The following is a 15570-nucleotide window of genomic DNA, read 5'->3' on the forward strand; positions in this document are numbered from 1 at the left end:
TGAATACCCCACACCTGACACACATCCACTCACCTAACACCAACTCATTGCGCTATATAACACACTCCTACACAACCCACAATCCCTTGCAAACAGAATACCATTCAGATACTCAGAGAAGCCAATATTATAGATAAAGTATTTTTACACTATAGGCACACATAAACATATCTCTCAGCACAAATATCATAATACACACACTACTACCACACACGGTCTGCAATGACCTCTAACTCACTGTGCAACACCCACACCTCACCAATTACCTAACACTGCACCCTTACACTCACAACACCCCCACACACTGTCTACACAACCACTACCATGTCCTCACAAAAACACCCACGTTTCACTGATGATGAGTTGAGGGTCATGGGGGAAGAAGGTGTCAGAGTAGAGCCACAACTGTTTGGAGCACAGGTCCAACAAACATCTATTGCCAGGAAAATGTAGCTGTGGCAAAGGATAGTCGACAGGGTCAGTTCTGTAGGCGTCATCCACTCACAAGGGACAACATCAAGAAGATGTGGCACGACCTACTGGGGAAGGTACGTTCCATGGCATCCAGACACTAGATAGCCGTGCAGAAAACTTGTGGTGGGCCCCCACCAACTCCCCCACAGTTCAGATCATGGGAGGAGAAGGTCTTGGACATATTCCATCCTGAGGGCCTGACAGGAATACTTGGGGGACTGGAGTCTGGTAAGTGCCCACAACATATATGTCACACAATTGACATATATGTCAACATATATGTCACACAATTGACATGCTTCTCCACCATCCAAATCCTCCCTATTTAACTATTGTAGCCACACCTCTCACCTAATCACTAATGACCCTCTCTTGCATGCCACCTCTCCACTCAGCCCAAATGCCCACACAGCCCTTGGAAACGCTATGTTAGCTACAGGCTGACCAGATCACTACGACACACATAATGCACTAACCCATCATTGTGAAAACCTGGATTGTGCACATCACATCACATGTCAAGCATGTGTAACTAATGTACTAGCTACACCATCTAGATTGTTCCAGTGAGGATCAGTACATGGCAATGACAGCAATGCAATGGCACACTCACAATAGCAACCAAAGCAAAGCACAGCTACAGGTGAGCGACCATTCGCAATGGCCACAGATCAAATATGCCAAACCAGAAATAGACAGACCTTGGTTGGAGAGTAAGATGGTAGATTTGATGCATATGCACAACATCTTGTTATGGGACAATTTCCCCTGCATACTCACATACCTTGTTCCCAATAGGACACCGTGGTCAATGTGCAGTTTTAATGTGAGACAACTAGCAAGCCGGATTAATCAGTAGGTAACAGAGCTAAACAGTCATGTTGTATATCAGACATAATCAGATTGCATTTGCACAAAAAGCTGTACCCAGTTAGTATGACAGCTCTCAACTTGTAGTAAGGAAAACAAGTCACAGAGACGTGTGTACAACTAAGGTATACTGTGCTGCATCTGTCAATGTCGTTGCAGGGGATCGTGTAAAGCCACTGTCTACAACTCACAAAAAAGCAAGCAAACACACATTATAACCTGAACTCTGTGTCTCACCCCCTCCTCAGGTAACCTTGACATTGTCACCATGGAGAGGTTACCTGAGACTGTCAGTCCCCCTCAGGATGAGGGCCCCAGTGAGGACAACATGCTTGGATGTCTGGACACTGACGAACAACCTGGCCCATCTGGGACACCTGGTCAGTCAACAACTCTCAGCCTCATCCTGCCCACATCAACTCCTACCAACACTGTTGCATCCACATCACAGGCAACCGTTTTCCCCCAAACATTTGTCCCAAGGACTGTTCAATCTATTGTGTGCCCCACAGTACAGGGACCTGAGTCTAACCTTGACACCCCTGACAAGGATGGACTTCCAACCACTGTGATTGGGCACACTGTGCCATGTGCACAGGCACATTCAGATAGGGTGCATAGGAGGGATGCTGTGGGCCAGAAGATGTGGCCTCAAAGGGACATAACTGATCAGGAAACCATCTCCCAATTCTTGGGAGCTTACCAAAGTTCCCAAGACAGGATGGGTCAAATCATCACAATGTTGGCGGAAAATCAAAGGCTGCAGAGGGAACACCACGAGGAAATCATGCAGCAGTGACAGGCACAAAATGCCCACATGGCTACTATTGCAGGGGTGCTGAGGAACAGCAATACCACCCTGTTTGGTTTCTCCACAGACCATCAGGCCTCTTCCACTAGCAATGTTACATCTGCCCCTTCTACATCTGCGGCGGCTAGTGGAACGGAGGACCTTCCAGGGGAATGTCATGCCTCGGACACCCCTCCCTCTGTAGCTGTAGAACCCCCCGTAAATGTGGACATCCACCCAGACATCCAGCTGGAGCAGATGCCAAGACCAAATCTACTGCCAGGAAGTGAACCTCTCCTGATTTGTCACCCTTGTGTGCCGCAGATATACTCTGTTGACTGTTCAGAAGCCAAACTCCACTTTCCCATGGTATAAGGGCACAGGACTTGTTAACAAACTGGTGTAGCAGCTACCCTGATCAATACAGCAACCATGAATTCCCTCATCACTTTTATTTTAATTTATGCACTTTAATTTTAACTGATAGTATTTTGATATGCACAATAAATCACAATGAAACATAGCCACTGTTTACGTGTCCTTTATAACACGTGTATAATGGTCATGCTTGCCAACTGTGGTCTGGTCATGCCGTCCTGCATCGAACAGCCAGTGTAATGATCATCAGACAGAGGCTCCCTCAGCAGCAGACACATTAAAACAGAAATATCATAGGACAGATATCAGAGAGGTTGAAATCCAGGTCAACACAATTGTGTAGTCAGTATTCCAATCTGCAAATACAGCATGACAAAGAGTACCATCAGGATGTAATCCATGGTGTCATACAATGCACATATACAGGTTATAGATGTCAGGCTCCTGGTAAACGACCTACAAAGCAGGGGCCCACAGACAGGTCCTCTATATCAGCAGGTAGAGGCTCTTCACATACCCATACCATACCAACAAATTCATGTGACCCATGGAACACACAAAGAACATGACAGAGGAACCCAGTACTTAAAATATACACTAACATAGGCCCCCCATACATGTAGGATTGTCAGTCACCTATGTCAGAATACAGTTACATGCACAAAGTACTCCACCCATTGTGAAGCGAGAGGCCATGATCCAGCCTTCACACATGTGCCACAAACTTCACCTGACACTTATACACTATTTTACATCCTCCTCAATTCCACGGGTAAAATAAAAAGACTAAGCATTTACCACCCAAATTGTGTGAAGGATAAGCTATCAAGGTACCACCCCACTGAAACTAAACTAATTTTACCAGATATCTGTCAGGTACACCTCTCATGTCTGTCAGCATTTACCATTGGCTACTGACAATGAATACCTCAAGCCTAGGTTGCAGAGCCAAACATGACATAGCTAAATCAGTGAGTGGAAGGAAAAGAGAATAGGAGATTGCACAAAACATACCTCAAATCTGAGAAGTCTTAACCAGAAGTGTATGGTAGCATCTGCTGTAACAATACATTAAAAAGCAGCACATACAGTACTGTACACTTTACAATCTCTCAGTCTGCAGCCACAGGTCACATCTAGGCATTGGAACTCATGACACATTCACTAATGAAGCAGGAATGGAGGGGTAATGGCAGCCATCTACTTCAAGTTGTACACATTCATCACAACAAAAGGTCCACTTGATATATCTGTATGTCAGTTGATATACTGATTGATGAGATCTGCCCTAGAATCACCTGCTCCTTCTTCATCACTTGCCATATCAGCATTTCCGGCCACTGGTCCAGCCTCCTCCCCCTCATCTGCTATCAATGGTATCTGACGTCTCAGGGCTAGATTGTGGAGCATGCAGCAGGCAATGATAATTTGGAATACCTTGTGGTGCGAGTAGAGAAGGGCTTCTCTAGATAGGTCCAGACACCTGAATCTTACCTTCAGGAGCCCAAATGTTTGCTCAAATACACGCCTTGTCCTCCCATGGGCCTCATTGTAATGGAGATCCCCTGGCATGGTTGGGTACCTCACTGGTGTCAACAGCCAAGAACGGTTTGGATAGCCTGAGTCACCTGTGAACACAAAGGTTGAACAACTCAAAAATGTATGTGGGACTGGCTATATTGTGATGACAAGAGACATACATCACAAACACACACTACAATGGAAACTCACCAGCCAGCCAGGCCCTCTCAGTTTGGAGTCATGCCATTAGCTGTGGGACATTGCTGTTCTGCATGATGTAGGAATCATGCACCTATCCTGGATACTTGGCTGTGACTTATGAGATGTACTGGTCTGCCAGATACACCACCTGAATGATGATTGAGTGGTAGTTCTTCCTGTTCCTATACTCCTGTTCATTGGCACTGGGAGGGACTAAGGCTACATGGGTGCCATCAATGGCTCCTACCACATGAGGAATGTGTCCCATCTCATAAAAGTCTGCCTTCACATAGGCCAAATCAGCTCGGTGGGGAAGCCTGATGTAGCTGTCCAGGTCTCTCAACAATGCACACAGTACATCCTTCAAAACCAGACTGAACATGTGCTGAGACATCCCTGCTGTTAAAGCCACTGTATTCTGAAAAGAGCCTGTGGCCAGGAAGTGTAGCACTGACAAAACCTGAACGATGGGAGGTATGCCTTAGGGATTGTGAATGGCAGGCATCAGATCTGACTCCAACTGAGTACAAAGATCCATGATGGTATGACTATTAAGACGATATGTCTGGATGACATGCCTTTCCTCCATGGTGTCCAGGTTCACTTGTAAATGGTACACTGGTGGTTGTCTCACTCTCCTCATGGCAGGATAACTATTTTGGGAGAAGTGAACATACTATGAGTTATGCAGTATGCACACATCATGTATACTTTGCTTATTCCCTCACACCTAACATCTGTAGAGGATACCTAGCACATCTGTCATCTACAGTACAGCCCATAGATATGCACCGCTTTCACCCTCCATGGTGCACATTGGCAACTATGACAATGGGATTGTACATATGATGCTAATGTTAGAGTATATGTGTAAGACTTAGCTGTCCTGCAGTAATCACACATATGTTTTGGAATAGATCAATATCTTCCCGTGGACTAGGAACCTCTGAGTAGCTGTACAAAGTTATCACCCTATTTACTCTCTCAACACAGCTTTTACTTCACATTTGCACAATGTTACACAAACATGATGGCAGTACATGCAGATATACAGCATTTTAGAGGAGTAAGTGAATAACGCAGATTAGTATACACTTCCATCCATGAAATGTGCCCAAAATGGCAGGTGCCTGACCTACTGGAATGGACAGGTGGACGTGACCTAAGTTTGCCTTCTGGAAGTTGTCATGGCGGTAGGCGGTCGCAACCGCTGTGTAACTTGCCATTGGTAAACATTGCTGCCTTTGGCGGACTTGGGCCAATGGCGATGTCTGCCGGCTGTGATGGTCATGTATGTGGCAGCCATGACCATCATCTTCTGCACTACTGCTCACTTGACTCCTGACACTGTTTCTATTAAGACCTCCACAACGTGAGCTGCTGTGTACTGCCTCTGGGAGCCGTCATGCCAAGTCCTGCAGGTGATAGGGCCCCTGCCTTCACCCCAGAAGAGCTTGAGATGTTAGTGGAGGCGGTCCTACCCCTGTATGAACAGCTATATGGGGCACCAGAGGAGCAGGTGAGTCCAATGTCCTAGCCATGTGTGATAGGTGTTCTGTGTGATGTTGCATCGGGCATGTGAACTTTTGAGGGTGTTGATGCATACATATGGCATAATGTGAAGGCGTGTGTGCAGAGACGATGGGGACGTGTGCCTACTTGTTGTGACTGATGTATACTGACCTCTCCTATTGGTATGGCGCATGTGTACATGACTTTCTGCTTTTGTCAGTGTCATCCATGCAGGTGAATACCCATCCGAAGAAGGGGATTTGGCGTGCTATAGCCAACCAAGTGTGGACCCTGGGGGTCCACAGCCGGCGGAGCGCCCATTGCAGAAAGCGGTGGGAGGACCTGGTACACTGGGCCTGGAAGACTGCTGAGGCCCAGCTCGGGATGTTCTCCCAACGAGGGAGGGGTGCCCGTCGGACCCGGACCTCCCTAATGGCCCCCATTTTTGCACTGGCCTACCCTGAGGTGGATGGGCGTTTGAGGGCACCACAGCAGCCACAAGGTGGTAAGTACTGACTGACTCCATGTACTTTACTCTGGCAGTTAGGGGTTTGCTGTCACACTTTAGCAGCTGTGACACTGTAGTAGGTGCTACATGTATGTTGAGTACTGGGAATACATAGTACTTAAGTTCCCTGACTAAAAGATGGAGATCTGGCCTTAGGGTTGCACATGTGTATGTTTAGATCACCTTTGTAAAGGAATATCTATGACTGCATGTGGAGAGGCACAAATGACAGTGCCACATGTGCAACTCTACTCAGCTATATATTTGTATGTAAGCTGCTGTATTCTCCTACCCATCTAGTATTTCCAGGTCCATTATTCTGAATATATGAATATGTATCTCTAAGGTGTCTGACCACTCCCATCTGTAAAGATCAGCTGTATTTGCTACATAGTGCCTGACATATTTGGTACAGGGCCTAGTTACCTTTTGTCCAGGTACATGTTTTGACTTCATGTGAGGCTGGCATCTCGTCAGTCTATAGGTATTGCCAGTACTGGGCTGTTCATATGGGTTTGTGGAGGTGTCCCCTTTGTCCTTTCAAATCCCTACTATGGGGTATGTGAAGGTTGTAACGGAAGGACATCCAACTATGGCTGTTTGAGTTTGTCTATTTGCCCTTATCATGCATTTACATGCCATTGAAAAATGGGCAAATCACTTTTATCCCAATGCCTTTGTTTAGAGGAGGTAAGTGGTTAGGCTATCCTACCCTTTGACAATGTGCAATGTCTGTGCTATATGTGCCAATGCCCTACCAATAATAGTGCAACATATGGTATTAGCTGCCTACATCACATCACAATGGTTACTTGGGGCAGATCTTGTTGAGTGGGACAATCATTGCTGTCCTTAGCCTAGCTGATGTGGCATGTGTGGACAGGAATTGGTTTTGGCTCACCTCATATTTCATGATGTCATGGTTTAGCTGTACTATTATTTATAATAATACAAGTGTTGTTGTGGGATATGTTGTAAGTGCAATGGCAGTCGTGTATGTCCATGTGTACATCATGTGTACATGACTTTACAGTGGGATATGTGTGTTGTCTGGACTTATCTACTGGAAATCACATATCAGAAATGGTGTGAGTGATGTAGCTGTACTCATGTTGTCATGTCGTGGCTCTGAACTGCATGTCAGGTGGAATGTAATGTGCCCTATTAGGAATTAGTAGGCAGTCCTTTGTTTAGTTGTTGTAACTATGCTCTCTGTGATTGTCAGTGGATGTCTCATGTGTGCTAGGTAGGCCACTGTAGCGGTACATGCATGTATGGTATGATATGGAATATCTGTGAATAGTGACTGCAACCATTCCACTGCGATTTGGTACATGTAGTGACATAGCAGTTCTCCAGACATGAATGTAAAAATGTGATGGCACCAGTGTGGGTCTGCAGCATGCTGTGTCTTCATCAGAGATTGTAGCTATTGAGTCATGTATGTACAGAGGAATCAGCTAGGCATGTGACAAGAATGGCAGGTGCTGTATTGTTTGTAATAGAGTATTCACTTGCATGGAACATGACTTATGGACATGGACTGGTCAGGTGAAGACTCGGAATGTGCATGATATGGTGTTATCAGTCTACTGCATTTCCTAAAGGTGATAAGATTATGGAGAGTAATGACCTGGATTAGGACGAAATATCAGCTTTAGCCAGGGCATGATGAGCATGGTGACATAGGTTTACAGGTGAATTAATATGATGCTCCAGTTGTGCTACCTTGCATGGATTATGATGTCGGTGAGAGAGATGACAAATGGGGTAGATAGAAGTAACATGTTTTGACATGATGTAGGTTCTGTGGTTTTCAATATGGGATTCCCTAGCCAGGAGATGTATACCTACAGTTGTGCATGTTGTAATGTGTGTATGTGAAGAATGTGATGACCCTCTCTCTGCCTCTCTATCTCTTCCTCCCTCTCTCTCGGTTTGTTTGCATCAGCATCACCAGGTGAAGGAGATGGGCACAGATGAGTGGGGATGCTGACGGCCACGAGACCCGGAGTGCTGATACCATGACTGCGAGGGACCCAGTGTCCCGGAGGACAAGGGGAGTGCCATTGGGAAGACTGGATTCAGCACATCATCTTCAGAATCCTCCTTCAGTGGACACTCCCTCGTGGTGGTGGACCCATCTGGGACCACCACAGCACCATCTTTGTCCACCCCGCCCCTTTTTACCACCATCCTCCATGTAGCTGCCCACCCAGCTGGCCGTGCCCGCTCACCCAAGAGGGTGGATGTCTCCTTTGCCGCAGGCACCTCTGCCCGTGTCAGTCCTGCTGCCCTCAGTGAGGAGGCTATTGACCTCCTGAGATCCATCTCTGTGGGTCAGTCGGCCATTGTGAATGCCCTCCAGGGACTGGAGGGCATTCACGGTGCACTGGCTGGCCCACAGAGATCCTTCCAGGCTCTGGCCTCCACACTGACGACAGCCAGTCACCTTTTGTCTTCGGTCCCCCCCCCACCTTCCTCTTCCTAAACCGAAAACCCTCTTCCCCAACCCAGCCACAGCACACAAACAGACAGGCATGCATCCACCGCAACAACCAAGTGTAGCGCTGACAAACACAAGCACCACAAGACCCACCAAAGGCATGCACACAAGCAACATCCACCTGCAGACACATCAACAGTCACTACCTGCCTTGACACCCCCAGCATCACATACACAACACCTGACACACCTGCAGTCACCACAACAACATTCACCGATAAAGCCACATCACCTATCCTACCCACAATCAGCAATCAAACATCCATCCCAGTCATGACAACTGCTGACACCACAACCACAGACATGCCTACATGCAGCACATCCACCATGTCTGCAGTCACCACCTCAACAGACAGTCACCCATCCACAACAGCATCTCCCGTACCTCCACCCCCACTCCTCCCAAGACACATAAACGTCCACACTCACCCACCCAACAGACACCCAGCATACCTCGCACACACATGCACCCAAGACATCCACCAAAACACCTCTTAAAACCACTCCCACTCCCTCCACACCCAAACCCTTTTGCCATGACCGTTCCAGTGTGTCAAAGAAAGCTTTCCCGACTCCTCTCTCATCTCGTGTGACCCCAAAACACTCTGTGTCCCTCCCAAAGTCCAGCCCTTCCACCTCCACCACCTCCCCTGCCCACCTTCAAGTACCCATGCCCTCCCCCGCCAAGAAGTCTGTACCTCCCAAGAGTTCCCAACCTCCCCTAAGCCTCGACCTAAGCCCCCCTCCCAAACCCAAGCCCAAAGATCCCCTTCCAGCCCTAAGCCCAAACCCCCCCTCCAGTGCCCCCCCAACCCGCCCCCTTGATGCCCCTACCTGTGGAGGTTACATGGCAGTCAGGTTTCAAGTTAGGGGCACATACAAGTGCCATAGGTGGAAGTTGCACTTGTCTGTTCAGACTGGCCTATGGCCTTCATCTTTGTATATATTTATGTATATATATATATGATTGCTGTATTTCATTTGTGATATATCACGAATCTACGCAATGTAATTAGATGATTTTGAGACTTCTACGTACTATATTAAATCACTAAAAACAATTTGCATGTTCATCTAACCCTGGAGCCTCTTACCTTCCCTATAGAGCTATTCCTGATCACTGAAACCCGTCATGGGCTGATTCCTAATATAGGGGTTTGATAAATTTACACAAAGGCATATAACATAATACTGCCCTTAGGGTACCCAATTCCTGATACAGGGACCATACAATATTAATGGCACAGAAGCTGTATCACAAAAGGTTTACATTTTGGGTCCCAGAGGAGCAGTTTTGTTCCTTTGCTCTTAAGACAGCAAACAGGAGAAAAAAGAGAAATACCAAAAGAGAAAGAGGATAACATTAGAGGTAGAAGGAGAAGAGAAAAGCGACAGAAAGGAAAGAATGACAGAATGAGGACAAAAGTGAAGAAAGGAAAACAATGAAGAAAGAAGCAGAAAAAGACAAGGAAAGTACAAAATAAAGGAGAGAAAGAATATGAGAAAAATTAAAAACATAGAAAGAAGCAAAAGAAATTAGATGATGGAAGAAAGAAATTGCAAAGAAATAATGAAAGGAATTAATGTAGGGAGAGGAAGAAAGAAGGAATGATAAAGGAAGAAGAATCAGTAAAAACTCAGAAAAAGGGCAACAGAGAAAGGGAAAAGGCAATCAAAAAAGACAACAAGAAAGGGATGCAAAATACGATAAGGAAAAGTATGAGTGAAAGGAAGAGAAAGAGAGTAGAAGTAAAAAGAAAATAAGAATCAGAAAGGAGAGACACAGAGAAAAAGACTACATTGCAGGAAGAAAGGAGAAAAAATGAAAAAGTACAATACATAAATAGAACAAGAAAATGATGAAAGCAAATAAAGAATAACAAAGGAAGAAATATCAAGATAGAAAGAAGGTAAGGCTGAAAGAAAGGAGAGAAAGAAGGAAAGAAGAGGCGAGAAATTGAGAAAGAGTGGAAGAAGGAAACAGAAATGGAGAAAGCGGAAAAACAGAAAAGAAAGAAAAAACAAAGGATGAAGGAACCAAACAAAATTATCGCAAGAAATTAGAAGAGAAAGAAGGCAAAGAAAGAATTATAGAAAAAAGAAAGAAAGAGAGAAAAAAGCAAAAATGAAGAGAATGAAAGAGAAGAAAGAAAAAATAAAGTAACAAAGAAGGGGTAAATAGAGGAAGCGGAGAAAAGTAGAGGTGGAAATGAGGAAATAAGGCAGAGAAAAATAGCTACAGTAAAATAATGGACGAGAAAAAAGAGAAACTGAAAAAGAATGCACAAAAAAGAAGTAGAGAAAGGAAGAAAAAGATAGGGAAAGGAAAAGGTAGTATAAAAAATAGAAGAATTAGATAGAAGGTGAAAGAGGGAAAGCAAGAAAGAATTGATAAAAACAATTGAGAGGAAAGAAAGACATGAAAGCAAGGAAAAGGAAAGAGAAGGAAGTAGAGGCAAGAAAGAAAGGCAAAAAAGAAGTAAATAATTTTACTGAAGAGGGAAGGCAGCATCATCCTGCACAGTCAACTTTCAAGTTGTTTTAAATAGCTGCCCTATTAGATGGGCAGCTGTATATCATCAAGTCTACTAACAGGCAGTTGTCATGTGTGTGGTACTCAGTAGCAGCCTGCAAGCATCTAGTGGCCTGCGATAAACCTGTTGGAGACCGCTAAATTCTAACCCATGTCTAGTGAACCAGAGGCATTTTTATGTTTTACCTGCACAGCGCATGTGCTGTGCTTGTGAAATGTATTGTAAAGAAAAAAACATCTTAAAATGGACTGAGAAACCCACCCATTGGTTGGCTCCAGCAATTCTCTTGACTCTTTGCTTCCTATTAGTCAGGGCCTCTTCCTCGCCTTCAACTTCCTGCTGGGCTTTGAGTCTTCATCACGGCAGTGGAGCATGGAGCAAGTACAGTTTCCTATGGCCAGTGTCCTTCCACTGGCCGCAGCCTCCTGCAGGTATTCTTTTTTTCCCTTTTTGGAAAGTACTCTGAGTGTGCATGGATCTGCAGTTCCTCTCCTTCTCCCACTGTCCTCCCCTTTCCATCACCCTCCTTCAGCCCTCCTCTCGCTGAAGCTTAAAGGAAAAGAGCACTATAATGCGGTCAAGGCTGACCGTATTATAGTGTTGTTTTTAAAAATTTTTTTACTTTGAGTAATATTGAACATGTAAAATACAATGACAAAGCAATAGATTTTGCATAGGTGAAACCTATTGGCTTTGCCAAAGCTTGTTTTAAGGATTGTTACCCTATTCAGTGCCAAGCCAAGAAGACATGTCAAACATGTCAAAATGTTTATCAAAATTAAAAACAGTCAAAGCAAAAACCAAAACGAGATACAGAAATATTACGTGTACCATATTTCATGAATAACTGAGGTTTCATCTAGGGCGACCAACAGACCTGAACTGCCTGATTTGTTCGATCAATTTACTGTTGTTGAGCTTTCCCGCACATGTACGCGTAATGTAGGCATGGTAGAGATCCTCTCGTAGTTTCCGGTTCCGGCTGTGCTTCATGAAAGGCCCATAGCTTGGGATATCTAGAGTCACTTTCCAAGGACCAGCTTCAGGGTCAACGCTGACGGAGATCAATTAGGAGTCCCACGACATGAAAATAAGAAAGAAGAGCCATGTTTGATTATTCCTGCCCATTACCAACATCACAGGATTTATTTATCATTTATGTTTAACTCTTAGAGGGAACATGCACAGTTAATGATAAATAATATATTATTTGTTGCTCATAATGTTTTAGCTTTGCTGAATTTTAATATTACAACTTATATCTATCTTTCTTAACTGGTGAATGTATTTATTTTTAGTTCAGCTTTTTTCTTACCTACGTTGTCCTTCTGGGTGTGAATTGTCTTAGTGATTGCTAAAAGTGGAGGGCTTCCTGCAGCTGCATTATGGCAACAAAGGAATAAGGACCTGAATATCACCTTGGCGGATGGGATACTCAATCATAAACATGAAGGATATCCTGTTCGCCGTTTTACAAGTTTCATAGGATATAATGGAACTTGTAATATGGCGGACAGGATATCCATCACATTTGTGACGGAGTATCCCATCTGCCAAGGTCATGATTAGGACCTAAGTAAACAACTGTATTCTGTTATATTCTGGCTACTCATTTATATACTTGATGATCCAACTTGTGGGACGAAGTTTTAGATGTGTAAACACACTGGTAGTATTTTCCATCCCAGGCTAGAAGAAAAATTGAATGAAGCTCTTTACTGGTTGGAGAGATAGCCAAAAAGTTGTCATAAATAACTGGGCTTGTGTTTTGTAAGGTGTGCCTAGTACCCAAGGACGTTGGGCGCAGAGGCTAGAATCATGTGATTGGAGCCCATTAAGGAATATCACAACATCATATTTGAGGGCCCTCGACCAAGACATTGTTATATGAAAGTTCATGTATATGCCTATCAGACATGAGGATCTGGTTTATGTTTCCTGATTTGATAGATGTCAATCTGGATGCCTCATAGTGAAAGTTTTGGACATGTCTCTCAGAGGTGGGGTGCTTCAGAGTTGGGAGCCTTAGCGCTCTTCAAGTCTGAGAAGTCTTTGGTCAGAGCTCTCCTGGTGCTAGGGTCTCATTCGTGGTCAATCTTATGTGAGGATCTCAGTTAGGCTTCCTAAGACTTAAGAGCCTTAGGCGGAGGGCCCCGTCAGGTATGAGGTTCAGACTTGTGAATGAGAGTCACCTGAAAGTCATTAGGGATCCTTTGTGAACACTGGCTGGTCTGAAAATAATTGTTATCCTGCCAGCATGTTTGAAAGCAAGGAATTCCAGAACTTGTAATCTATGCAGCAGGATGCAGATTTAAAAAGCAGATACTGAGCATCAAGAGGTGTTAGGAATATGAAAGTGAGCATGCAAGAGCACACATAAGCTGTAGGACAGTGGTTCCCAACCTGTGGTCTGGGGACCCCTGGGGGTCCGCAAAGCCTTCTCAGGGGGTCTGCGAGAGCCTAGAAAATTAAAACATATTAAGAAATATTGACAAATTAGGTTCCCAGCTTCCAGTAATGACTCAGACAGGGGTCCCTGGATTCCCATGATGATTCAGTGGGGGTCCCTGGGTTCCATTAATTTTAAAGTGGGGGTCCACGGAAATCAAAAGGTTGGGAAGCACTGCTGTAGGTTATTTGACTGAAGCAGGTAGGGGATGGGGAGGGCTTCCCTTAATTAACTCTCTTGTCTGTTTAGGACAACTACGTGGATCATCTTGTTTCTCAAACAGTGGCAAACCCAATAGGTCTGGCTTTAATAAGCAGCTAAACAAAGGCACACAGAAATGATAGTTGCACATTAAAGCTAGCCTGCTTGACTTTTGCATTGCTTGATATTGATGGTTTTAGTAATGTGATATCTGTAGTGCTAGCGGTTGTGATACTGGTGGTAGAGGTGGTGTTATTGCTGGATGTATTAGTGGTGGTGTTTTAGTTTAAGTATTGGTGGCATTACTAATATTGGTGGTAGCCTGGTATTTATGCTGTAAGTGGTTAGGTGTAGATATTATTGGTGGTGTGTTAGGATTGGTGGTGTTGGTGGTATCTGTGGTGTGTGTATTAAGGATAATGTGGTATTGGTGGTTGCATTTAGTGGTGGTATTAAATAAGCTACTGATGTTGTTAATTTGATGGCGGTAATGGCACTGGTAGTGATATTGTGTTATCGGTGTCGATCATGTTGGTACTGATGGCATTTTAGTGTTGGTAGTTTTAGAGGCGGCGTTAGTAGTAAGGGTTTTAGTAGTGGTGTTGGAATTGGTAGTATCGTAATGGAGGCGATATGGTATTTGTGCTGATAGTATTAGTGTAGGTAGCACTGGCTGTGATACAGATGGTGGTGTTAATGAAAATGGTGATATTGATATGTGTGGTGTTGCTGGCTTTATTGGTAGGTTGGAATTGGAATTGCTTGTTGTTTAATAACAGTGGTGGTGTGGTTTTTGATGTTAGTGTTATTATATCTTGTAGTACTGGTAGTGTGTGTATTGGTGGTGGTTTTGTGGTGCGGTTGCTCTAGCTGCAATGGTATTGGGGTGGAAGTGGCGGAGGTATTGCTGGTGGTGGCCACTGTGGGGGTGGGATTTGTGTTGGTGGTTGTCTATCTCATTGGGCTGGTCTGACCCCTTGATTGCAGCCCAATATGACAAATAAAAATAAATGGGGAGGTCATGGAATAGCAGGCTTGGTTTTCAGTTACAACAAAAGCATTCAAAGAGGCTTTTTAGCACTAAAAATGTATTTTGGGCTGACCCAAAGAACACACTTTATATATAAAGCAATGCAAGCAATGGTCTTGAGGCAGCAGGCTGTTAACCCAATGCTAAAAATACAAAACAGCCTTAGCAACTGAACCTGAAAGAAAGCTGAAGAATTTACCCAAAATACAACTTTCACTGGCAGATGTGATTTGTTTAAAAAAATGTGAGGTTAAATATTAGAAAATCCAGCATTGTATTGCACCATCTTGGTGTGCTGTAAGCCTCCCTCAAGTGTAGGAGTCTACACTCAGGCTTATTTAGATTTTTTAGATTTCTGTGTGATTCTTTTTTAAATGCAGATGCTAGCTAATACCTGCTATGTTTATGCTTTTTTGTGGAAGGAACACAGTTATTCCTGTATAGACTTCATACTACCCATACAGACAACATGTTTTATTCCTTTTTTTGTATTGCAGTCATGTATACACAGTTTCCCACTATTAGTCATCAGGGTACCTGAGGACAAAACTAATTTTGTGTGTCTAAAATCCAGGTGGACAAACCTTTTTCTAGTT

General features: G+C 44.3%; 1 protein-coding gene across 1 annotated transcript in view; it reads right to left on the reverse strand.

Moving 5' to 3' along the window:
• LOC138262385 (uncharacterized) overlaps positions 1–12342 on the reverse strand; it is a 56577-nt gene extending 44235 nt beyond the window's left edge. Inside the window, exon 1 of the mRNA XM_069212285.1 lies at positions 12172–12342. Within this exon, the coding sequence (XP_069068386.1) occupies positions 12172–12287 (116 nt within the window). The 5' untranslated portion in view covers positions 12288–12342. The remainder of the gene's footprint in view (positions 1–12171) is intronic.
• Positions 12343–15570: the final 3228 nt, after the last annotated feature.

Source organism: Pleurodeles waltl, chromosome 10 (genome assembly GCF_031143425.1).
Source record: "Pleurodeles waltl isolate 20211129_DDA chromosome 10, aPleWal1.hap1.20221129, whole genome shotgun sequence".
Classification (NCBI taxonomy): domain Eukaryota; kingdom Metazoa; phylum Chordata; class Amphibia; order Caudata; family Salamandridae; genus Pleurodeles; species Pleurodeles waltl.